The 25,497-nt window shown below is 46.6% G+C and overlaps 1 protein-coding gene across 1 annotated transcript in view; it reads left to right on the top strand.

Annotated features, from left to right (window-relative positions):
- LOC144156070 (condensin complex subunit 1-like) overlaps positions 1–25,497 on the top strand; it is a 65,153-nt gene that overhangs the window by 403 nt on the left and 39,253 nt on the right. Inside the window, exons 2-10 of the mRNA XM_077687858.1 lie at positions 62–137; positions 231–289; positions 400–587; positions 2,724–2,869; positions 3,901–4,022; positions 5,966–6,089; positions 7,121–7,268; positions 19,932–20,054; positions 20,195–20,404. Of these exons, the coding sequence (XP_077543984.1) occupies positions 62–137; positions 231–289; positions 400–587; positions 2,724–2,869; positions 3,901–4,022; positions 5,966–6,089; positions 7,121–7,268; positions 19,932–20,054; positions 20,195–20,404 (1,196 nt within the window). The remainder of the gene's footprint in view (positions 1–61; positions 138–230; positions 290–399; positions 588–2,723; positions 2,870–3,900; positions 4,023–5,965; positions 6,090–7,120; positions 7,269–19,931; positions 20,055–20,194; positions 20,405–25,497) is intronic.

Here is a 25,497-nt window from a genome sequence, read left to right as displayed (position 1 = left end):
TGTTTCTCTTCGTAAATTTCTCCTGTCTGATAGCGTGCCGTTCTACTGTTCTGGAACCCAGGGTTTCTCTCAAAGAAAAAGTCCCTGGACATCCAATGTGTCGTCGATTCCTTCGATCTTCTTTACAGTGTTGTCGCGTACGTACGTTGTACCTCGTTCATTCACCTTCCGCCTATTTGTATGGTTTCTAAAAATGCGTACGTCCTGTCACTCGACTCTGTATGTTGCAGGACCTTTCATTCCCTTGACGGAAAAGTAATACAGGACGCATTCGACCTCGCTCTTCTGGGTGAGTATCTTTATGTTAGCTTAGTACTGCACAGCAACTGGTCAACGTGTTCTAAAGTATAATTTTTTTTTTTCTGTTTAAACCTTTGCATTCCATGTTTTTTTTTTTAGGTGCTTCTCAAGCAGAATCAGAGCTCACGGTATTGCTGAAGGATACTGACGCCAACTTAAGCCCCGAGGCCAAGAAGCAGTCACAAAACCATCTCAAGATGTCCTGCTATCTCCTTTGCCATCTAATGGACCTCATTGAAGCCGAAAGCCGCAGGCCAGTAGGAGATACGGGAATGGGCACAGCAAAGGTATGCTAAAGTCGAGGAATATTTTGAACAAAGGCAGCTGCAAATTAAGGTCACACAGTAGGAAGCAAGAGCCCCGCAGTCACATTTTGCACTAGCATTCTCGAGGTGCTTGGGAATGGGAGCAGGTAACAGCTTCAAGCACAAAACCAGATGACATAATCGGCCTTGTGAGTGAAAAATCTTGGTATTGCTGGCAGTACGAGGGGGCAGAAAGGTTTTTCTGAGGTAGCTAAACAAACTCGAACACTGGACAAGTTAATAATGAACTGTATTACTGAAGCAGCACAGGACAACAACAAAAATGCAGAGATGGGTGGACACAATAAAGTCCAACTACAAACTGTGGCATGTACTCTGAAGGCGTGGAATATGTGGGAATGCGGATAGTTGAACCGTGCAAGCTCTAGCACAGCCCACAATCAGAATGACCAAAGTGTGTCCAGTAACATTACATTGGCTTGTAAAGGCATGCTAAAGACAAACAAGCTTGTACTTGATAAGGGCGATGGCTGACACTCTTAAGAAGGCATTTCAGCTAAGGCTACACAAGGGTAACACAAAGGCAAAGGGACGCAGTGGTCAGAAATGGCCATTGAGATGGACAAACACAGGCTGAATGCTGTTTGCAGCTGCATCTTTGAAATTGCAACAATTAAGGGTGTTGCATGGTGTGTCACTGCACAACACAAGAGCACGTATGAAGGGGGGACAGCGTGCTCATCACAAATTTGCATTGAAGAAGCCTTGTCACGGCACAATGAGAAGTGAGAGATCCGTTTGATCTCCTGTGTGGCAGTCGTCGTACATAACTTCGCAGCAGCCACAGGAGGTGATCAACCAAGCTGGCAAAGGTCTATTTGGCACATTTCATGTCTTCTAGGTTGGAGTGTCATTTTTCTTTTTAATCACACTGTGCATTGCAAAGCATGCTTACCGCACTGGACAAACAGAGCAGAACCGTGGGCCTGAAAATTAATATGCATAGAACTAAAATAATGATCAATAACCTCGGGAGAGCACGGCGGTTTGAGATAATGGGCGAGGCAATGGAAGTGGTAAGCTAATATATCTACTTAGGCCAAGTTGTGACCCCGGATACCAACCATGAGGCAGACATAATTAGAAGGATAGGAATGGGGTGGAGTGCATTCGGCAGGCATTCTCAGATAATGAATGGCAGCCTACCATTGTCCCTGAAAAAGAAAGTGTATGACAGCTTCATCTTACTGGTACTCACCTAGGGGGCAGAAACTTGGAGGCTCACTAAGAGGGTTCAACTTAAATTGAGAACGACTCAGCGAGCAATGGAACGGAAGATGATAGGTGTAACATTAAGGGACAAGAAGAAAGCGGAGTGGGCCAGGGAACAAACGCGTGTTAAGGACATATTAGTAGAAATTAAGAAGAAGAAATGGACGTGGCAGGGCATGTAATGCGAAGGCAAGATATTGATTGATTGTAGGGTTTAACGCGCCGACGCAACGCAGGTGATGAGGCGCGTCGTAGTGGAGGGCTCCGGATTAATTTCGACCACCTGAGGATCTTTAACGTGCGCTGAAATCTCGTATACACGGGCGTTTTTGCTTTTCGTCTCCATCAGAAAAGCTGCCGCTGCGGCCGGGAATCGAACCCGCGACCTCGTGCTCAGCAGCGCAACACCTTAGCCACTGAGCCACCGCGGCAGGTACGCGAAGGCAGGATAACCGTTGGTCATTAAGGGTAACAGAGTGGATCCCTAGAGAAGGCAAGCGTCGCAGGGGGTGGCAGAAAGTTAGATGGGCAGATGAAATCAAGAAGTTTGCGGGAATACATTGGTTGCAGTTAGCACAGGACCAAGATAATTGGAGATTATTGGGAGAGGCCTTTGCCCTGCAGTGGGCGTAGATAGGCTGGTGGTGGTGATGATGATGATGTGCATTCTAAGGAAATGCTCCTTGCCAAAAAAAGTTAGTGATAACATAATGAATGTACCGTTTCTTAAGATAATGGCAAGGAGTGCTGTGTTTGACGAACTACTGGTAAGCCGTTGCCAATACATCAAGAACACTTTAGAAAACTTGCATGCAGACTTTTGAATGTGTCCCTTCTATACTGTCAGAAGTGCCCTCTATTTGTTTTGTGTCACTTTTATTCCAGGCTCGGAAGAAAGCTCTGGCAAACAACATGAAATTTCTCGAGTGGGGAAACCAGAAGCAGAAGGCTGTGCAGTGCCTGAAGAACATCTACGAGCTGCCGCTGCAGTGCCTGTGGGCGCCACAGCCCGTTGAAGAGGAGTTCGTGAAGTACGTCACATTTATTCCGGCTGTCTTGCGGGCACCACCACTAATTGTGATGTAGGGAGTCTGCAAAGTTTGTCGTTTAGTACATTGAAGCTGCGTCTGCAAAATTTTTGCCCTTTTTGCTTCTTTAACTCTTTTAGGGTCAATGACATACATGTACGTCCCCTGCAAACACCTTCCAAATCGTCAATGATGTACATGCACGCCATCGCTTGTATGTTAAAAAAGCGCTCTTTTTTTCGATCATTTTTCTCGCTTGACATGTGCTGCCACACTGCGGAAATACGTGCAATTTTTTTGTTGCGCCAATGGCTCTTCTTTTCTTTTTTCATTCTTTACTTCAGCGATGTGCGGGCTATCGCTTGTGCATCCAGTCACATGCTCGCGTGCAGCGACTAGTATCGGTTTCATCCTCAACGTGCTTCCCGCTTCTTGCGCCCGCAAAACTGATGCGCTTCTTGTGCTTCTCCCCCTTCTTGTGCCCGTGAAACGTTTTTAGAATTTTTCTTGTGTTACTCATGAATACACCATGTGTATGTAACACCACAATTTTTTGTCACTTTATGGTCACCATAAAAAAATGACGACAGTTTTTTCTCGAAATAGATTCATCCGAAGAATTTAAATCCGCAGTAAAAAAAAATCGACCCTGGGGGTTCGCATTTGGCAAGAAAATTTGACCCTCAAAGGGTTAAGTATTCGAGCATGCTTGTGTTTTGTTTTTGTCAAAACAAGAAACAGCTACCGCATGCTAGGACTTTGTGTGAAATGCCAACATGCGTTTGGTTGGTTGGTTCAGTGCTATATTGCGAAGAATGAAGACACAGTGAGTTTGTTTCTGGGGTTGATAGTTTTTGAGTGCTCAGTGTCTGCATCTGGGCAGATGCTAGAAAGTAAAACTGTGCCACATAAGGTAGCATCCCTTGTGGAACTGTATTCACTATGTAGATTAAGGGTCGCCATTCCACCGTGAGTTGCCGAAACATTGCTGAATGAAATGTGCATTTTCGTTGCTCTCCTGTTTCTGTTTCCAGCCTTGTGGCAGACTGCTTTTTCAAGTTGATAGAAGATCCGGGCAATACCAAGTCAGCCTTCATCAAAGACGCCTTCACCATAGTGATAGGGCTGAGCTGCAAGAGACACAGCTATACCATTGGTGAGCCCAAACTTGGTTGCCTCTGTCTGCTCATGAGCAGTGCCACGATAGGGAGGAACCACCGTCTGGGCTAATTTGAAGTGACCCTACAAACAGCCTTAGTTAGCTTGCCCTTGCTACCAGATATGGATCACACCAACTGGCTCGGAAGACTGGCGAGCATTCTGCTCTTGGCCGGGCCAGGCTTTCCACGGACAGAGTAGTGCTTGCTTGCATGTGACCGCTTCAGCTGAACGCTGTTGGGGAAGCCATTAGATGACGTGGAGAAATGGGTTTAACCCGGTTGCAGGTGTGATACCCAGCAGCATCAACTGTTTCTCTGCCCGAGGTATAAAACAAAGGTACCTTGTGTGTGATATCTCAATGCTCATTGAAGATCTCCACCTGAGCTGTAAATTAATCTGCAAGCCCTTCACCAGGGCATGCCTCATAGCCGAGGTGGTAGACTTAAAAGCTCGCAAACCCCCAATTCAGACAGTCATTATAAACACCACTGCCATTGTCATCAAGGTGCATGTCTTGGGTAGTGCCCTATCGTGGTGCTAACAACCTTGTAGAGAACATGGCCATTTCGTCTGCAAGGATTTTACTGTATTTTCGCGCGTATAACCCGTCCCTGCATATAACCCGCACCCCCACTTTCAGTTCACGAATAAAAAAAGTAAAAAAAACCCCGCGTAATGCCCGCACAGTTTACACAGGAAAGGCTGGACCAAAGCTAATAAAGCAACAGGACACATTTGTTGGCGCAAAAAAACTTACCTATATTTTGCATATCGAATACATTTTCTGCATGACCTACGCCACAATTGCTCATTGTCACTGCTCTCGCTAGAGCTTTTGCTTGGGCCGCAGTCGTCACTGTCATACACAATATCATGTTCAGTTCTGTCCATGATGCTTGTAATACAGCATTTCTTAAAAGCTCTTGCGAACCATCTCGCGTGGAATCACCTTCCTTGCCTTGACGATCTACTTACAAAACAGCGTAGCATCAAACCTACAAATGTGGCCTGTCGGCGTTAAGTCATAGAGACCTTGAGCCATCCATTCAGCGTAAAGATGCTTGACGTGTGCTTTGAATGGTCTTTTCATTGAAACATCAAGAGGCTGAGTGGTCTATTCAATGAAACATCAAGAGGCGTTGCCATCTTGTATGAATGCAGAATACAGTTATTATGCAGCAAAAAGGTATAAGCTGGAACAGTTTACATTAAATTTAAGCATCTAAAATAGACTAGTGTGGCGGCAAAAGCCACCACCTCATTTCAAACAAAATTCAAATACCTATCATCATCACAGAATGGAGCGTGTTTTCATGGTGTTTTTGAGCATTGGCACTCTGTACTCTTGAACGGCGCTTTTCCTTTCTGGAAAACTCCAGCTGGCTCGCCCAATATTTTTTCTCTGGTTGTTATTTTGTTGAGCTACGTGTAAAAAATGTTCACTATCACTGGGATAAAAGTGGATGGTGTAAGGGCCTCAAGGCACAACGTGCACTGCAGTGAAGCTGCACTGAAGGAAATACCTCTCATATAAACCGCACCTCTACTTTACCCCTGAAATGTTTGCATTTTTGGTGCAAAATACAGTAGGTGGTTTTACGGTTCTCGGTTTTTAGCTTTGTAGGTTATGCATGTTATGTTGTTTCTTTTCAGCGTAAGATGGCAAATATTTGTACCTGAAATATTTCTGTTTTTTCATTTGATTTTGTGTTGTGTGCTGCTCTTGGGTCACGTGCAAGTCACTTTGGGAGGAGGAGCCTGGTCAGGCTGTAGCCTTTTGCCCTCCTCCTCCTGAGGTGTGAATGTATTTTCACCCCTCGAAGAAAGAAAGAAACAAATAATAAAAAAGGATTTCTTATGCGCTGCCTCAGCCAGGGTTAGGGCTGCTCCAACTGCAGTGTATGCTACCCTCGTCCCCAATGGTGCTGTGCTACGCAGGTTGCGTCATGAAGATCGTGCAGGTGGTGCAGGCCCAGGAACATGTGGCTTCATTTCTTGCCAACATCCTGCGAGTCTTTTCAGAAAAGTACGGCATCAAGGGCGCCGTGGGAGACTGCATCAGGTCAGGGTCTGCCTCTCGTTCACCTTGTCTGGTTCCCCGAGTCGCGTAGTTTTTGTCCTGGTAGCTGGCTGAGCAGCTAATTGAAGATGTTGCATCTGAGCCATGCTACAGTGCTTGCTGCCTTGATACGTGTCACATCTTATTGCATTGAGAGCGGAGCTCTGGCCGTACTGCTGGGCTACAGTCGCAGTGGCTGTACGAGTTGTGTCAAAATAGAACGCGAGCAGTTTTGGATGTGCCAGTTTATTTTATCTTCTCATAAGCACCACTGTTCTACCACAAAAGCTTCCTCACAAAACCTAGGGTAACCAGATTTATCGAATCCAATCAATCATTTCTGCTGTTGAGGTGCGGTTGCCAACAAGCAGTGAAATTAATTTTTTTTTTCCCCTGCCCAGGCATGTTGTTTTTTGGTTTTGGGTAAGCTCAACACATCAATTACAGGTCACAGGTAATCGTCTACTGCGGTTTCCCTAGTATTGCTTACAAACAAGCAAAGTGCAGCATTTGTGTGGAAAAAATTCTCAGTAGAAGGCCAACATTCCTGAGGATGCAGTGGTAATAATTTTATTTTATTTCAGTTTTATTACCAATCAAGGTTTTCAACTGATTTGAATGTGCAGGTGCTGGTTGTCAGAAGCAGAACAGTACATCCCTTTTACATCATGACACGAGGAGAACTTTGGTGATGACTTTCCCCTCTTGAGGGTGGAGAGCATCCGTACGTTGCCCCCATTGGTGTGCACTCGATGTACTAATGCCATTTATCACGCTGTTTCGTGCCTGTGGTAACCATGGTGTGCTATCTGTCATTATGCAAGAGATCCCTGAATGCTTTTTTAAACGCCATGTCATCGTCCAGATCCGTTGGTTGATACAAATAGACAAGACCTCTGGGTGGACTCGCTTAGTTCTTTGAGCCCTGCTCGAATCAGGATGCCTCGTAAAGTCAGTGCACTAGCATGGCCAGGAACTCTAATGGTTGCTTCAGCAGCCTGACAAGTCTGCCAGCATGTTCTCTCTGTGTGCAGGGAGCTGTGCCGCCTGGATTCGCTAGAGACGGCCCAGGACTGTGGAGGCCTCCGGAACGTTGCTTCGTTCTTTGTAGAGCTTACCGAGCACATGCCCGAGATGGTCATGAAGTCGACCAGACTCCTCGCTGACCTGCTCGATGTCAAGGTGCATATAATTCGCTGCCACCTTCATTGGTTGTAAGGAATATCCCTGGCCCACCATTCATGTCCTTTGAGCTGGTCTCCCCTTCACTGCCCTACCTCTCCTTATCGTCAGTTCAGTTGCCTGCATTCCATTCTGTGAGTTGGTTTAGTGAAACAGATATAGTGGAACGGTCGCATTATAAGTGGTAATCCAAATTAATCGGTACATGCTAGCAGTCACCTAATGCCATTGTGACATTCTGTCGGTCATCAGATGGGATTTGCGCTGCATACAATAAAGCGTAATCTGGGGGAGCTTTGCATGCTACCAAAAAGTAAAGCAGTAACTTAACAAACTGGCACATGCCGTAAATGAATGGTGTAGTCACAAATGACTAGTGGAAAGAAAGAGAGAAGACAGGCAGTTGGTAATTGAGCAAAAGCCAGTGATAAACAACAACACTTATTTTCCTCATTCTGCACCAATTTAGTTTCCCTGAGCTTGATTAGATCCCTCAGTAGACTTCGTCACTACATTTCACAGCCCCCCTTGACACGTTGAGCTGTGCTTTTTGTCAAGCTCGCCATTTCAATCTCTGATGCCGTCGTATTATTCCAAGTACAGTGCTAATGTAGCTTACTTTGCTACAACACAGTTTATCAGTCAACTCTTGGTGCTGTAAAAGCGGTCAAAAAAAGTAGTGCTCGCTAATGACTTTTACAAGTCAGAGTTAGTTTCTTGTAATTATTTTCAACAGTGATTCTGGAGGGCAAACATTTCTCTACATTAGAGCCTGTATGATACATCTTTTAACGGAAGGCCGCATTGCACATGAAACTTGCTTATTTGTACAGTCATGTTTAGCAGTAGAACAAAGTTTCTGGTGCTTTTGTTAAATGAGTAGTATAGTGTAAAAAAATAGTTTCTTTGGGTAAACAAGCGCATGTCAGGCCGCGTTCTGGATGCCTTGCGGCCGAGATTAGAATGTCAGTTCTGTAACATAAATTCTTTCTCTGACCACTGTGGGGAGCTGTTTTTTAAAGGAACCCTGAAACGCTTTTCTTTGAGGTCTTTTCAGGGTAGCATTTCGGCTGGCGTACCCGCAAATTTTCCCGCCATTTTTTCGCGGGGCTACCATGGTTGCCAGACCAGGACTGCCCTCTGTTGATTAGCTCGCATCATCCGTAAAGGCCGCGGATCTGTCAGCCCGCTCTGGGTATAGGGACCGGGCGGCTGTTGTATGGCACCACCGTCGTTTCAGCGAACAGCGCCGCCCGTGGCGAACCGCTCGTCAGTGGAATGCCGGTGGCGGTGAGCGCAGCGTAGTTGTGCATGGCTTTCTGTCGTTTTTCTGCGGTGCAGATTGCAAAGCGTACGTAACCCCACGTGCACTTTTCAGATGTGTAAATCTTGAGCGCGGATGTGAAGTTTACGAGGCGTGCCATGTGCGTTATTTACACCCATACTCAGTATTTACAAATAGCAGACGACGCTCAATTGCGCCAAGCTGGAAGTCAAGCTGGAAGTGAACATTCGTTGCTTCGTGCAATTTTTCATGCCTGCATGCAGTTTGCGAATCGAGGAGTATATTGCCGCTAAATGCTCCCACAAAGCTGGTGTGTGCAACCGATCCAGGAATTCTGCGGCGCTGGCCTTTGGCAGTTGGCGAAACGGCGTCGTGCACAAGCGAAAGACAAAGCGGGGGGGGGTGTGCTTTCTAAGATTTACCTCAAAAACCACATTGTTATAGACGATGCTTCCGTAACTTCATTAACCATGGTCGAAATGTGTTTAGTTTCACAGTAATGCTCTTACTACAGTCATCGGGAATCGTAAATAGAATAAATATCGCATGATAGTAGAACGTTATTGCTTGTCGTGGAGAAGCATTGCTTTACAAGAATTGCAATGGTTTTTCAAAAACCAATTCCTGCGTGGCTGAAGGACGCAAGACAGGAGGGTGCCCGAAACCTGTACTCAGCTTCACAACTGAATGCTGCGGTCGGTTTACAAGCTGCCACCTACGCTTGAAAAATCATGCACACCTCCGTCTAACGACGATGATGGTTTATCACAAAGCTCTATCGTATGGGTTTCCTTGGTTGCCTTCTGGATTTAAACTTTGACTAGTTAAGCGTCGAATTTGACCAGCATGCAGTTTGGTCTTTTGATCGCAGTGTCTTTGACTTTGACCATTTCCCATTCGATTTCGCACGAAGAAAGCTTTGTGTTCAACCATCATAATCTTTACATGGAGGGCTAGATGATTTTGCTGTTTAATTTTGAACTTCCATGCCCCCTCTCCAAATCTAAACTTTTTTCAGCGTGTCGGAGATGTGTCTGTGGTGGAGGACTCGGGCTCATGTATTCATATTTGAGGCAACTAATCGCGCGTTTTTAGTGTCTTCACCAGGCATTACACGATTTTTTAGGTACTCTGTAAAGAATACTTAAGCATTAAAAAACACCGGGTGACGTTAACACTGCCACATTTTTTAACTATCGGTGCCAGCCTTTATTCTACGCAAGGGGTAAAACGGGAAGGGGAGGAGGGATGGTTTGTAGCTTGGGCTGTTGAGTTGGTGAATAACTTTGGCTCTTGATAAAATGACCACCACAAACGTGGGATTTCCACTTCGGCTTTCAGGCTCCCATGCTGTCACAGTGTCGCTCACCGAAATTGAAGGTACAAAGCTCACGGTTACAGAAAGTGTAAACTACCGCAACATTTATACGGCTACACGGTAATCCATCTCGTATGCAGGTGCCTTTCTATTTAAAGCACACGTATCGAGGTATCCCAGCGCTAAGGCTGGCGTGTAAACCGTAGTCATTGAAACCAGTGAAGATAATTTAAAGTGGTAGAAATGAATTTTAATATTGCTAATAGTTTTATTCCTACTCAGATCGCGTGGAGACAGGCGTAGAGCGCTGCAAAAAGCGCTCGTGTCAATGTAGCCCTTCCCCAACCTTACAAGCACCCAATAAGTTTGCGTAGCCGTTAGTGCATTTAAGAAGAAAATAATACTACTAATAGTTTTACTCGTACTCAGAACGGGTGTAGCCAAGCGCAGATCGCTGCAAAAAGCGATCATGCCATTGCAGCTGATACCCAACTTTAGACGCGTCCGACAAGTTTACGTAGTCATTACTGCATCTAAGAACCCAACACATCTGTCTAGACTTCGTTTCATCTCACATGTCTGCTCACAAATGCCACCAAAACATACAAAGCACCCAAGCAAACACGACAAAAACAACGGGAGGCTGTGTAGTCCAATGCACCGGCTCATTCCACTGACGAGGGGAGCGCCGAGTGGTGGCGCCACCCGTTCAGTTGCCCGGTCCCTATACAAACCCCTGCGCGCTCGCGCCGCGGGCTCGACCTCGAGCCCGGGATTTTTTTTTTTTTTCACTTCGTCCCAACGGGATGTGCTACAAACGTATGGGGCCCGTAAAGGCCGCGGATCTGTCAGCCCGCTCTGGTTACAAACCCCTGCTCGCTTGCGCCGTGGGCTCGGGCTCGAGCCTGTTTTTTTTTCTCGCTTCGTCCCCACGGGAGGTACTACTAACGTATGGCGCCCGTAAAGGCAGTCCGTAAAGGGGAGGGCAGTCCAGGGCCCGTTTGCCCGTACGCATAAGTTATCGATTAAGTTCCCGCTTACGAATAAGACGGCAATAAGTGAAGCCTGCCAGCGCAACTAAGCCAGTTGCCAAAAAACCCGACAGAAACGCTACCTTAACCGAGCGTTTGTATCAGTTTGAGGCAAACGACTTATTGCCTAGACATCACTAAAGTCGTAGTTGAGAACTTATTCCCGCACTTATCGCATTCGGGCAAACGGGCCCTGGTCTGGCAACCATGGGGACGAAGCGAAAAAAAAAAATAAAAAACCCGGGCTCGAGGTCGAGCTCGCGGAGCGAGCGCGCAGGGGTTTGTATACCCAGAGCGGGCTGACAGATCCGCGGCCTTTACGGATGATGCGAGCTAATCAACAGAGGGCAGTCCTGGTCTGGCAACCATGGTAGCCCCGTGAAAAAATGGCGGGAAAATTTGCGGGTACGCCAGCCGAAATGCTACCCTTTTCAGGCTGTACGTCTGTTCTCTGTTTCATGCAGAGATAGATGGAAAAAGAATTATCAAGATCAGTGCAGAAAAGAAAGAGTTATTCCATTTTTAAATTTAAAAATACAGCAAATTCAAGCTTGCTCTCTCTCTCAAAAACCGGGGGACTGCTGCTCGCTTCCCACTCTACCCGATGACGACGCATCGCGGGACCCATGAGGGCAGCGAAAAACGCCGCTTTCCAGAAGTTTGAAGGCCACGGTTGTCTGACCTGGGAAGCTGCTTTCCGCGCTTTTTGATGGTGTCGTTCGGCGGCACCGCGACAACCACGCCAATACAGTGCCGGCAAGTAGAAAGCGGAGATCGCCAAAGTCGCCTGCCTGTCGCTGCGTTTATGGGTATTGCTAGGCTTACTTTTCTGAACCCTACCATACTCTTCAAGCTATTTTTGGGTAACTGCGACACTGTTCATAACACAACGTACCTTGAAGAATGCCCCAAGTGACTTAAAAAGGGACACTGGAGTGATTTGTAAACATTGCGGGTTTACTAGCGCAAACTGTAGCTCGGAGTCCATAGGCCATGTTTCGACCACTCTAAGTGCGTTTACGCGAATTTATTTAGTAGAAAAATCAATTCGAAAATGCTGTCCTCCTCTCTGCATCCTCGCCCATTTTCTGTGGCGTTTTCGTGTGATGTCAGGAGGAAATGACTTGACTTGACTGCGCTACTGCACGGCTTGCCGACGGGTTGTCGCAATTCATTCGCTCGGTTGAAACTAAGCCACGACACGTTTGTGAATAAAAGAATGTGCCTTTCTTTACTTTGTTGCTCCAAGTCCAGGTCGCTCCACACAAGCGCTACACAAGCGCACATGCGAAATTTCACTGACTGGTACGCTAGTAGGAAAATCTAAGGCCACTTAGAGGCGGGAGAAGAGTCAGCGAAGTCAATATAGGTACTAAGGAAATAAAATCAACTGAAACTTTTACCGTACAGCGTAAAACTAGGGAGCAGGAAGCACTTTTTTGCCCTTGGTGAACAAGCACAGCGGTCAGCAGCACGACCACACATCTACGAACGCTTTTCCGTCTAAGAAATGCAATTTCTAGACGTGAGATATTGTAGAAATTTGGGGAGACACTTACTGCACTAGCGCGATATAACAAATAGTCACCTAAGCTGCTTGAAATGCTAAAACTAAATAAAAGTGTAAACTGGTTATACATTATATACGTTATATTTCCGGTGGCGGTAGCGCTGGCCCCATAGCCGAGTGGTCTGGAGCGCTAGGTATGTTATTTTGCAAGTCACAAGTTCGGTTCCCCTGGGGTACATTGTTTTTTTTGTTTGTTTTTTTTAAATGCGGAGCATTTCTTAGGCTCGCCTGGTCCTCCATCGTTGATGGCGGCGCCGTCCACACGCTCACTGCGCATGCACAACTCTCCTCCTTACACCCACACCTCCGCGATACTACACTATAAAAAAAGAAATAGTTAGCGGCGCCCGGTTTCGATCCCACGACTCTCTGGCCGCAAGGGGAGGTACGTGGTGCTCTTCCCACTACGCTACAAATCCGGGACAGGTGCAAGTGCTACGAACGCGCCTAATGTCCTTGACTCATTCAAACTACGTCAAGAAGCTACTGATACAACGAAGGCACGCGAAGCTGAACGTCAACGGAAACGACGAACTGAAAACTTTAGAGGGGGATGCTGAATTTCCCGTGGGAAAGCTGTGCCGGGAAGCGCCACGTGCCTTGCAGCTCAACCAGCCCCGTCCGCAGCGCCTCTGATGCTGATTGTGGCAGGATGCCCCTAGGGATTGGCCAACCAAAGAATCCATCACGAGATAGGTTCGCGTTCAACCACCGGCGTCATCTTCCCGTAGGGGAACCGCCGAAGAAGAAGAAGAACGAGAAGACAAAGCTGCGAAGAGGAGGGCGTGTACATTGCTCTCAGCCGGTGCACCAATGTCAACAACCTTTACCTCACCAAGGCTGACGGAGACTACCGATTCTACCACAGAGACAACATTGACAAGAACATGATGGACGAGTTTCGGCGCCTCGAAAACCACCGCCTACTCACCGTAACACAACAGCGCTTGCGTGCCTTTGCCACCGGTGTGGACCCGGACGCGGAATTCCCTCTGGCGCTAGTAAAAACCAGATCACTCAACATAACGGCAACACAATGGAACCACACGGAACCGCCACGATGCTTCGCATCCTCATCAGGGTTCCCCACGGGAAGATGGTGTAATTTTTTTTGTAAGTCGACTTTTTCGTTTTCGGCCGATGTTTTGTATACTGAGTTCACCATTTTTTGGCTGTAATGTTCACTGCTCCACGAACGAGTTCGCAGAATGCGCGCAGACTGACACTGACGCGCTAGCGAGTTCTCATTGGCAGACTGTTCCCATAAGCACCGACTGCTTGTGGGAAGTAAGCACAGGCCAGAATCAGCAGACCCTTGGCCTGGTGCGAACATGCTTTTTAAAAAACGATACAGGCATGAGTGAGGCAAGCTCCAAATATGGGGGAAAAGCGCATGGCCTTTGAGCATCTGCGGTAACGAAAAGGGCGTTGATCCACTCCGTAGGCCTCGGCTGGTGATTGCTATGATTCCAAGCCGTCCTGGGAGGCTTATCTTATCTTAGGCATTTTACAGCCGACAACATGTCAGAAGTGCGGTGTGATGATTATTGAGATATCGGGAATGCCCATCCAGCGATAACGTCAGATGTCAAGCATGTTGTTTTACAGAACCGAAACCGAAACTTGTTTGAATGCTAATCTTGCACATCATCCAATCATGGTGCACCTCCTCCCGACGTCGCAGCGTTTAGTTGGTGTGGTCGCCGCAGATCGCGATGGTAGTTTTTCTTCTTTCGGGTTTTATAAAATAATTACTGACTTATCAACCAGTCTACGCAGTGCAAGCAAAAACGGGAGCTTGACAAATTCACTTCAGTGTCCCTTTAAAGTGTAGAGTGTGTGTGCTGCCTTGATGCTTGATGCCTGAGGCTTGACGTGAGCTCCACTTGTGGATTCACAGAAGGACGAGAAATAGTCACATATACTAGTTTTTAAAAAAGAGCTTGTGAGATGCTCAGAAAAAAAGAAAAAGAACTAGGCCTCTGCGGGGTTGAGCTGCCGACCTTCAAAAGCAAAGCCTGATGCATTAACCACTCGGCTATTTTAGCAACGAGGACGGTGCGAGAACTTGGCATACAATGCCTGGGAGTCAACGAGTATATGTGTGTGTGTGTGTGTGTAGTTTTTGTCGTTTTTCAAATATTCTGGCCGTGATAACATTTGTTCATCATGACCCGATCTTGCAGATGAGCCCCGTCATGCTAATACTACAAGAAATTAAGCCAGAGCTCCCTCGTTTAACTCATAAAAAGTTATCACACATTTGCGATATTCCCTGCGCAGGCCAAGGAATTGTTTTTGGTAACAGCTGTTCAACAAAAATAGCTTGGTCGAATTTGTCCCATGGCAGCTGATTGCTGCTACAGCAAGCAAAAAAAAAAAAAAAAAAAAGGGTGTGGTTGTTTTTTGGTGAATTGAACGGCGCTTCCCAGTGCAAAAGCAGGTCCCCGAACATTGAGGGGCTTGTGCCGGACTGAAGACACTGAATCTGCCGCCCGCTTTGCGATGTTCGCTGACTACGACATTTCTGGCGTCGACGCTGATATCCGCCAAGCATACACATCGTCATATGGAAAGCCGACGGACGATTTGGCATGCATTTTAGTGAAGCGCACAGACGCCGGAGGTCCGGCTTAGTTGAGAGCATAGAAAGCGGCTCATCGTTACATGGCTTGAAAGGGCACTCAAGCGTTCGAAGCGGGCAGTAGTGTATGCCCTTGTTACTTTCCCCGGTGAAGTTTTATGTTTCCTTTAAGGAAAAAAAAATATGAACTAAAGCATTATTTAGGCTGGTTTGGTTGATGAAATGACATGTACAAAATATTGCAAGCTCAGCCAATCGTAGGGTGCGTAGGGTCCCTGCGTTGCATCGTCATATCTGGAGGCTTTGGGAGGGACGTAGGCAGTGCCCTATTTGCTTGTATTTGTAGACGTAAATATTGAATAACTGCGTTATTTGTGCACCGATCATGATAATTCTTTTTGCGTCTGTATCTGAATGACACGAAGAACCGATGTAGGGCCAGAAAAGTACCTGTAAAGAAAGCGTTGCCGGGGTCCTTTAAAAGCTGACATTCAAATGTAAGTTAGCGACGTTCCGATATTGCGGGTTTTATAAACAGCTGTCTGTTTGTTCTTGCTGTGTACTTCCATGAAGGCAGTGTTGTCATGCAGAACGGGAGATCACATGAGAAGCTACCCATTTAAAGCATTAGGAAACTAAATACACAGTGACCAATAAACTTTCTGAAATTAGGTGAACAGTAAATGTTTTATTCTGTGAATGGGCTAAAATATGAACTGCCCTGGTTGCCTAAGTTGGTTGAGTGCATTTTACTATTCGCAAGGGGTGCATACTACAGTAGAACCATCTTTACAAGGGACACTTGGTTATAAGAGACACTTGAATGAAGGCGGTTTGGTCGGTTTTCCCATGTTCGCCATGTTAGCAACATTGCGTACAAGAGACCTTGGTTACAAGAGACACGTTTTTTGGTTCCCTTGAGTGTCTCTTGTAACGAGGTTTTACTGTACAGGTTGCGTGCAAAGCGATCCAAGGTGGCTGTCTAAAGGAGGATCCTTTTACAGGCCGCCGCGTACGTGCTTGTTGAAAGAGGGGTAGCTCTACTGTTTAACTCTTTCGGGACCGCCGGAAAAAGTGATGAAAAAGGGAGGTCTCGGTACAAATTTTTTGTTACATAAAGCAAAGGCACCATCCTGCCTTAGCATATACCAAAATGCAGCTAATTATATGTTCTTTGACATCCAATACCGTTTTACTTCAACACTGACGATAGAACCATGAAAAAATCTGAAAGTAAGAACTTCGTAAGAAAACTACAGAAAAAGATTGAAAAAAGCGTAAATATAGAAATATTAAAGAAGAATAAAATTATTTCAGGATATACAAAATCTAACACAATGCTTTGTTTCTTCATCACGAAAGTATGATGCGGCTAGGTGTAACTGGTTTTTTGTTTTGTGTGTGATCTCTTTGGCACTAGGGCTATGGCTACGACATCGCCCAGGTACACGCCGGGCTCTCGTCTCGTCTCGGCGAAAACTTGATCCGTTTCTGCGCTGGTGGCAGGAGATCACCACCATAGGTAGTTAACACCCTAGCGAACAAATATAAACCAGCCAGAACATATTTCGAGCGCACATACCTACTCCAGAGCCAATTGAAACCGAAACCAACACCCACCTTTGAGCGCGATTTGATGTTCCAGGCTGATCGACACCCGAATCCTCACTCGAGCTGAAATCCGATCTCTAAAGTCGCATTCCGACTCTTCACTGCCACTCTCATCGTTAAAATCCACAGTAGAAGGCGAAGATATGCGAGACGAGACGAGGAGGATTTCTTATCGCGCTCGCGCGAGTATGACGCCATGTTTGTTTACATTCGAAACCACTGCCCGTCAGAATAAAATACCTGATGCGTTGCCGCCTGGCGCTAAAAAAAGAAACTTCACAAAAGAGGAAACTCCAGTTTTCAAACTATCTCCTAGATGTTGCTAGGTGTTCCATCGAGCAAAAATTTGTATTCTGGAGGCTCGCGAAACCATTGATCATATGTGATCGATGGCCTATGGAGCGGTCCCGAAAGAGTTAACGGCGGCAGGCAACTGTGATGCTAGATTTCAACAGGCCACTATCCTGAAGATAAATTACGTGCCACATTAAATCTAACCACAAAATTTTGGCCCACAAATGAAGGTGAACAGATATGGCAAAAGCTGCTCATGCTGTTTCTAGCTGCGGGAAGTCTGACAGCGCTCGATCTGTGATATTAAAATCTGTCTGCAGGCATCAGGGGTTCACAAGCCACCGCAAGTAGAGGGGTCGTTCATAAGCAGGACAGATTCATCAGGGTACGCGAACTTACTAGGCATTCGGTCACATTATACCACGCAATAGCACGTTGTGTCTCCCCGTGCAGGACGCGCAAGTCAGTGCCCTGGCCAGCGCAATTAGTGATAGTTTTTCATTCAATATATTTTATCACCAGCGAAAGCAACGATGCACCGAAAAAACGTTGCAAAAGCAATGTTTACCCAATCAAGCTACTTTGGCATGGTCACTTGAAGGCTGACAGTATCCTTAGTGAGACAGTCTTTTTTTTTAATGTTTAAAACAATAATACCCAGCAATCGACGCTGTGGCAGATGCTGTGGCATTGCCCCAATTAGAGTTCCTGTATATCGCGTAGCGCAAGAGTTGTGTGCCTGATTGCCACATGCCGCGGGGTCCAGTTCGACAGGAAAGCCCGCTTTCAGTGCTGCGCACTAGACCCCGTATTCAGTCAGTTCTGCTCAACTGAGCATCGGCGGTTGTGGAAGCGGCGGCAACGGCGGCGGCTCAGCTGATAAGCAGCCGGGAATCGTGCGCCAGTTTTTGTCCGGCCGCTCCTCGCAACTCCTCGCCGCTGCCGCTGGCGCGGTGGCCTACGTACGAGAAGGGTGGCTTTCCCGCACAACCTGGAACCCAAGATGACGGATGAACGCGCAACTCTGCTCCCCTAGGGGAGCTATATACAGGAACTCTAGCCCCAACTAAAGCCTTCTTTTTTTTTTTTTTTTTTTTTTTTTGGATAAGAGACAGTGTGAGTAGAGCGCTAGATATTGCTCATAATTAAAAAAAAAACGTGTGGACCCTTTTCTTTTTTTTTTCCAGAAACATAGTACCCACTCGTTGCTTTTTTTATGGCTGGTGTACACATAAAGCACGAAATAATTTTATGCATTCCAGGCACTGTATTTTTTAACCTGAAGGGTTCTATTTAGTAAAATTGCTATTCCGTCGAGGAAATGTGAACGCCGCATGATGGGCGCATAGCATTCTTGAATAAAAAAAGGGCCCATCTCCCCGCGAGGGGGACTCGAGTAAATGCGTCGCATAGGGGGTGGGTGTATTGCGTTAACGTTTAGTGTTTGGGGAGTTGGTGGTAGTGAATGCGTTGTATCAAGAAGCTTCTTGACGTAGTTTGAATGAGTCAAGGATATAAGGCGCGTTCGTAGCCTTCCATTCTGTGTCGGCTTTGTGGTGCAGTGGGTAGAGCACCATGTACCTTGCGTTCCGCCCGCAGGGTCGTGGGATCGAAACCAGGCGCCGGTACGTATTATTTTTTTATATAGTGTAGGGGGAGGGGTGCGGACCTGTTGTTGAGAGCGAGGAGGGTAGTGTGATGCGGGAGAGGAGGAGTGGGGGAGAGGGCGCACCTGGAACGGCTGTTGCGGACGCCGAGGCACGCCAACGCCGACAACGCCGGGTGACATAGTGAGTTAAAGAAATGCTCTGCATTTAAAATTTGTATTGCACACTGTCATATAAATTAAACACCACGTGTGGTCATTAAACGCTTGAAACGTTTGTGCAAAATGTTAACCTGCTAACCAGCTTTAGCTGCTTTCTGCATTGCTAGCAAAGGCCCCCTGAAGTGAGCTTCAGAAAAACAAAGGAAGGCAAGGGAGAAATTCACAAAGCTGTTCGCAAGTAAAACATTAATTGTAGTGGCAGGTTGTAAATGGACGTGATTGGGCACAGCCGGTTTCTTGTGAAATGTGAGGTGATGGCCAAGTTGTCACCAAGTCACAAATTTCCCTTGCGGTATCGTACGTGCAAACAGCTTTGTGAATATGGGCCCAGATTACCGGAAAATGCGTCTGCACAATACACGATGCGCAAAGTGGAGGAACGGTCATCAAAGACGATGGGTTTTGAAAACAGATTAGACTTGTTTCAGCGCAAGATCTTGCTAATGAAACATTTTATGCCTTCAACCTCACACCCCTGCTTTTTTATGTAAGTACTGAACACAAGTAAAAATATAATTATAACAATGTTATCGTTCCTTGCACGATTAAGATGATAGACATGGGCGACCTGGAACTTCTGATATGTAGACATGCGTCAAGTAAGGGTGACAGAAACTAAAGGCGTCCGTCGTGGTTCAGCAGAATTGTCATTTGGGCGAGTTTGTACAAACTTGCAAGGATTTAAAAGCACTGCACAAAGACGAGGGATTAAAACCTCAAAATGCACACCATGTGCACTGTGTTCTGCTCGTGTTTCGGTTCCTTATCTTTGCGTTTATATTTTTGCATGTGATGTATCAAGCAAGAGAGCCTTTAGAACGTAACACATTTGGTTAACGCTGTAATTTTTGTATTGCTTGAAAACAGGGCATCAAAGCACCTGTAATACTATGGGCAAACACCGCTGGACAACGTGCGGCCCCCAACGTTTCCGTTCCTCGCCGATCCTCCGTAGAGTGTTTTTTTCTCTCGCCATCGTGCAGCACCACCGTCTATGCCCCTTGCAAATAGTGCCCGTTTTAGCTTGTGTCCTCGTTTAGTGGATTGAAATATAAGTTTTCTCTATGTTTTTTGCTTTCACAGTGTCATTTTGCGCTTGAAAGCCTGGTGGTAGCAGTGCGGTGACAGTTGTGCTCTCGCAGAGCTATGTGATACGGAACGCTGTCCTGACCATCTTCTGCAAGCTCGTGCTTGTGGTCCTGAGTAAAGAAGGCTTGGACAACAAGGACAAGGAGCTCAGGGACACTCTTCTGGAGCACCTCGAGGTTTGTCCCTTCCTCATTTTGTGGCATCTCTGCCAGGCATTGCTCTGAGCATCCAAACACCGGAACAGTGGCAGCGGGCGCTGTGAGATGCTCGATCGTTTGTTTGGTGCCATTTTGCCTCCTCTCTCCTCTCTTTCCAGGACCATGTGTTGGACGAGAATGCCTTTGTGCGCAGCAAGGTGCTGCAGCTGTGGCAGGAGATGTGCCAGCACAAGCTGATCCCGCTAGACCGGCAGCACACGCTGCTGTCGGCTGTCGGCCGCCGGCTGCATGACCAGTCCAGCATAGTCCGCAAGCAGGCCATCGGATTCGTCTCTGCTTACCTGGCCAACAACTCCTTCATCGCCAAGGTGGGCTGCACTGAAGCAGGGCCGTACCCAGAGGGGGGGTTTGGGGGTTCGAACCCCTCCCGAAATCTTTTCCAGGCAGCGCGTAAGCAATACTTACTGTTGCTTTCGGTAAAACTACCCCCTTCCCGAAACCCATAACCCCCTCCGAAAAAAATTTCTGGCTACGGCCCTGCACTGAAGGCTGTTTCCTTTGTGATGCTGATCAGTAGAGACCGGAAGTTTAGGCACTAAAAAAAACGAGTTTTAGGCGCCTATTGTAGGCACTCAAAATCGTAATTTAGGCATATATAGGCGCTAAGTACTACCTTATAGGCATATTTAGGCTCGATTAATATTTACTCAGGCAGCGTATTTCAGTGCAATTTTTCGGATTTGAGTAAACACGGGGTACAAACATCAGGATTTCGAAAATGCAATTTTATTTTCTTCATGAAACACTCGAAGGTCACGCTTTCAAAATATCTAGGGTGACGGAACACTGTGTGAAAGGCTGTGGAAGCTGTTGCAAACAAGCACCATCTCCAGTTTTTCGGGCTCGAAGTTTTGCCTTTTGTCAGTCAATATCTGCTTGTACGCAGAAAAAGAACGCTCCACATCCACTGAAGCTAGCGGAGGGTACTTGTACTTCGGCATGTTGGATGTTTTGATTCTCTTCTTGGGAATCTCTTCTTGAGATTCTCTTCTCTGGAATCGCGGTATGTCCGCTTCTGAAAACCTCAGACATTTCCTTCAGCGTAGAAAATCCGGGATTTCTGTCCAAGACAGACTTAAGCTTCTCTATAGCTCTGTCAGCAACAGGTACCCTGGGAGCACTAGCAAACCTTTCCTGGGCGTCCAAAATCAGCTGAATATTTTGATTCAGTGTGGTGCCCGAACTTTCAAGTTTCTGTATTGTTGTTGCCAAGAGCGTGAAATGGGCACACAAATAGGCCAAGTCACATGGAAGTGTACCATCATGTAGAACCTTCTGGGCCCTTCTCACGGCGACACTCTCGTCTTCTGCAAAGCTGCTAACAACAGCCTTAACACCGTGTAAGCAGGGGCGGATCCAGGTGTTTTCTGAGGGGGGGTCAGCTTCTATGAGTGATGATGATGATAAGGAGGACGAGGATAGTAACCTTTTTTTATTCACTGCAATTTCGTAAAGCCAAAACACATGAAATAGAAAAAAAATAAAGTAGACTTTTTCTAGACATCTTCTAGACATCTTCTAGACAACTTATTAACTAGATATCTTCTTGGGAGTATAAATTCAAAAATTCATGGGGGGGTCAGGACATCCTGACCCCCCCTTTGGATCCGCCAGTGCGTGTAAGTGTGGGTTGTAGTGTTCCACTGCCTTCAGCCAAGTCCCCCAGCGGGTAACAACAGGCTCCGGTGGAAGAGGTACACCCAGCAACTGCTCCCTGAAAGCATGAACGCGGCAAGGAGCCTTGAGGAACACCGCCTTCCCTGCAGCTATCAGTTCGTTGACCAAACTGAATGACTTTCGTAGCTCTTCACACACCCGATGAATCCCGTGAGCAAGACAAGTGACGTGCAATAATTCTGGATAAAAAACCTTGAGAAGTGCACCAGCCTTATGCATATAAGCTGCTGCATCTGTGTAGAGCAGCAGTAGTCGGTCGTCAAGGACTCTGGAGGGGTACAGAAGCTTCAAGGACGAGTTCACGAAGCGGGCGATGGTTTTGCTGCTAGTTTTTTCCAGGTCTTTTGAGCAGACCAGGAAAGGTGTTGTTTTCTCTTCTGCGTCAAGCTTTCCGACTACAAAGTGACCGCGTACTCGTCCAGTCGCATCTGTCGCCTCGTCCACAGAAATCCATGTGTGGAATTCACTGATTTCTCTTCTAATTTCTTGTAGCGTCTTCTCGTACAGTGGTTGCAGGTACTCCTTGCAAAGAGTCGACTGTGATGGTACATTTTGTTTGCAGTACTTTTGCAAAAAATTCTTGAAAGTGTTGTTTTCGATCTTCGCCCAAGGGATGTTAGCAGCGACTAATGCTTCGTATAATAGGTCTGCGCTGAATTAGCAATGTTAGCAAGCTTCAAGTTAGCAATGGAGAGGGACAAGATGCTCATGCATTCCCATCGGTCCAACAATAGATCTCCCATTTTTCCATCGAGATATACGACTGATCTAGTCAAAATCTGTACTCGACAGCACAAAAAAGGCATTTATAGGTGCTTAAAAACTTGTATAGGCACGTATAGGCACAATCAACTATTGCTTAAAATGCTCCCCTTCCCTTAGTTCATGCTTATATGTTAAATAGGCTCTATACGTACTCAAATAAAAAATAGGCATTTTGTCTAAAGTTCCGGTCTCTACTGATCAGGTATCCCATTACCCGACCACTTTAACTGCACGGTTCCAAGCAAAAATGCACAGTAGTACATGTCGCCGTGCATCATGTGCTCCACAAACCCCAATACTTGAGTTGTATGCTTTATAGTTCCAAGTACAAAAGCTATGAGTAGGGTTTGGGTTTGGCTGAGAGGCTGGATCAGTATTTCTCAATAGCTCATTGAGAGCAGGATTGGAAGGAAGGAAGGAAAATACAGTACATGAAAGGGGGGGAGGTTAACCAGGGGCGGTATTCTCGAGTTTTGTCCCTTTTGCGTCCCTTTCAAAAGTGTCCCTTTTGGCGAGCCCTGATTGGCTGAAAGCAAACTACCGGAAGTGACGTAATGCAAGCGCCGCAAACCTACTGCCAACGCTTACTGCTTAACCGGAAGTACGTCACGATGAAAGGAACTCAAAAGGGACGTTTTCAAAGGGACAGTTACGAGAATACCGCCCCAGGTTACAGTCTGGTTGGCTACCCTATGCATGGGAAGTGGGAAAGGAGGGATTTAAACAGAAAGAAAGGATGTTTAAAAGACGGGGAATAGAGCTTGAGGAGCAAGAAGAGAAAAATTCAAGGTAGCTACAAATTTACAAAACCATGGGCGATACAACACGTAAACTGAACGGGTAAACTAACCAAATGATGAATGAAAAATGTACACGGTATGTCTACAATCATTCAGATAAGCCTGTGTCATTTAGAAAATTAAGTAATGCTTTTGTGGCCTTTTGTCCACATCCTAATCACATGCAAGGCACTCGACACAACGCGACACAAACACTTTCCCCGACTCTACAAACACCACATACCACTCAACCCAGTCCCACCACTCCAGTCCCAGTCCCACCACATACCACTCAACCCATAGGGGACAGTCCGATGTATTCTCTCCGTGTCATTAATTTTTTATCAGAAGTTAAATTTCTACACCTCATATTGTATCACACATGATCACAACCTGGCCCTTTACATTAGCCATCCTTATTGTCTTTAATTGATTTTACTTCTGTTTTGCTAACCAGTTTTACTAGTCATCGATTCATCTAAGTTATGTGACTACTTTCTTGGTGCTCTTTGCCCTAGTTGGCCTTGCGCCATTAACATCCAAACATCATCATTTTGTGGCATTTTGGAACTATGATGGGCAACGCCTGTTACATAAAACTGTCTCCGCAGTTAATGGCTGGTTGTCGAGTTTCCGGAGTGCGGTTGATAGGAGCAGTCTCCGCATTGCAAACCTAGCTGGAACAGTGACGTCCGTGGCGCTCATGTCACAAGCAGAGCTGTCGGCCATGTCGATTGTGAACAAGTAAGCTTTGGTGAAAGCAACTCCTATGCACTGGCGGCACAGTAGGGTGGCATGCGGGCGTGGCATGTTAATGGGTAAGTGGTGCTGCAGGTCGGGGTCTAACAAGTACAAGCGGGTGTTTGAAAACTCCGGCGTATTCCAAAGAGCAAACGTGATGTTGCGGGGAATGGAGCGCAGTGACCTTGCAGCGTCATGGCGCGATAATAGGATGCTGGCCAATTGGGCACTTCCATGGGCATAATGAGCCGCTTTGTCTGCACGTTCATTCCCGGAAATGCCGCAGTGGCTTGGGAGCCATTGAAAAATAATATTGTGCCCATGCCTGACTAGGAGGTCATGCTCCTGACGGGTCTCGGCCACAAGCTGATATATATATATATATATAACTGGTTAACTCGAACTCGGATATCTTGAAATATCGGTTAAGTCGAAACTTTTTCTTGCCGTGCATTTACCTCCAATACGTGCTGACCATTCCCCCCCCTTTATTTAGAAACATTTTTTTCTCAAGGTACCATGGATATCTCGAAATGTTGGCAGAAAGGACACAATGCAAAGTCTGCTACAAACAGCTGATAAGGTCTTCGTTCGAATGCTCGGCTACCACTATGCGCCGAATGCGGTCGTGAACGGCAAATTTACGCGGCGTAGGCGCTGTACGAGGCCGATGTCTCCGTTACCAGAATGCTGTCCAACACCTAGATCGTTGAGATAGCTGTGAATGATGCAGCTGATCATGCAGACTACGGGCCTCGAGAAGTGCCTTCAACGGCAGCAACAAGAAACACGCTCCACCTGCTCTGCAACAAGGTAGAATGTAGCGGTGGTGACCTACAATGCAATGCACTGAGCAGCTCGAGAATGCCTTTCTGGGATGAGATGCGAACGTGAAACGGGCGGGCATTGCACAGTTCTTTCTTCCGCAATAATAAAAATGTGTTTTTCCTGCGGTTATGTATCGCCTTTATTACGAAAGCCCCCCCTGTGCAGTGGAGCTTTTGTTAGCAGCACTATCTCTTATTTCAATGACCTGGCCACAAATTTTCGGTGTTTTGCTTAACAATATATATATTGTTATGCCATCAGAAGAAAAGGAAGACGGCAGTGGCACGTAGCGTTGGGCACCAGCATCTGCGATTGCGACGAAGCTGGGTGGGGCGCGTTGCCTGGCCTAGTCTGACTCGTGGCCACCTTGTTCATTCTGTAAATAGATCATTCATCATTCTCAATCATAGCTCGTCTCATCTTTTCTGTTGCCACGTAATATATGGTGGAATGTGTGGGTCCATCCCCGTCCTGGCCCCAGCTTCGCATCTCATTGGCTTCGGCGCACTCATTGAGGGGGTGTGAACCGTGTCGTTGAGCCCCAGCCCCGCCACTACGAGTGCTCGACTTCCCCCACCCCGTGTTCCCAGCCCGTGACGAGCCGATCAAGA

Source organism: Haemaphysalis longicornis, unplaced genomic scaffold (genome assembly GCF_048455015.1).
Source record: "Haemaphysalis longicornis isolate Haplotype H1 unplaced genomic scaffold, Haemaphysalis longicornis Haplotype H1 scaffold_1, whole genome shotgun sequence".
Lineage (NCBI taxonomy): Eukaryota > Metazoa > Arthropoda > Arachnida > Ixodida > Ixodidae > Haemaphysalis > Haemaphysalis longicornis.
The sequence above is the reverse complement of the archived record's forward strand: the minus strand, read 5'-3'. Positions and strand labels throughout refer to the sequence as shown.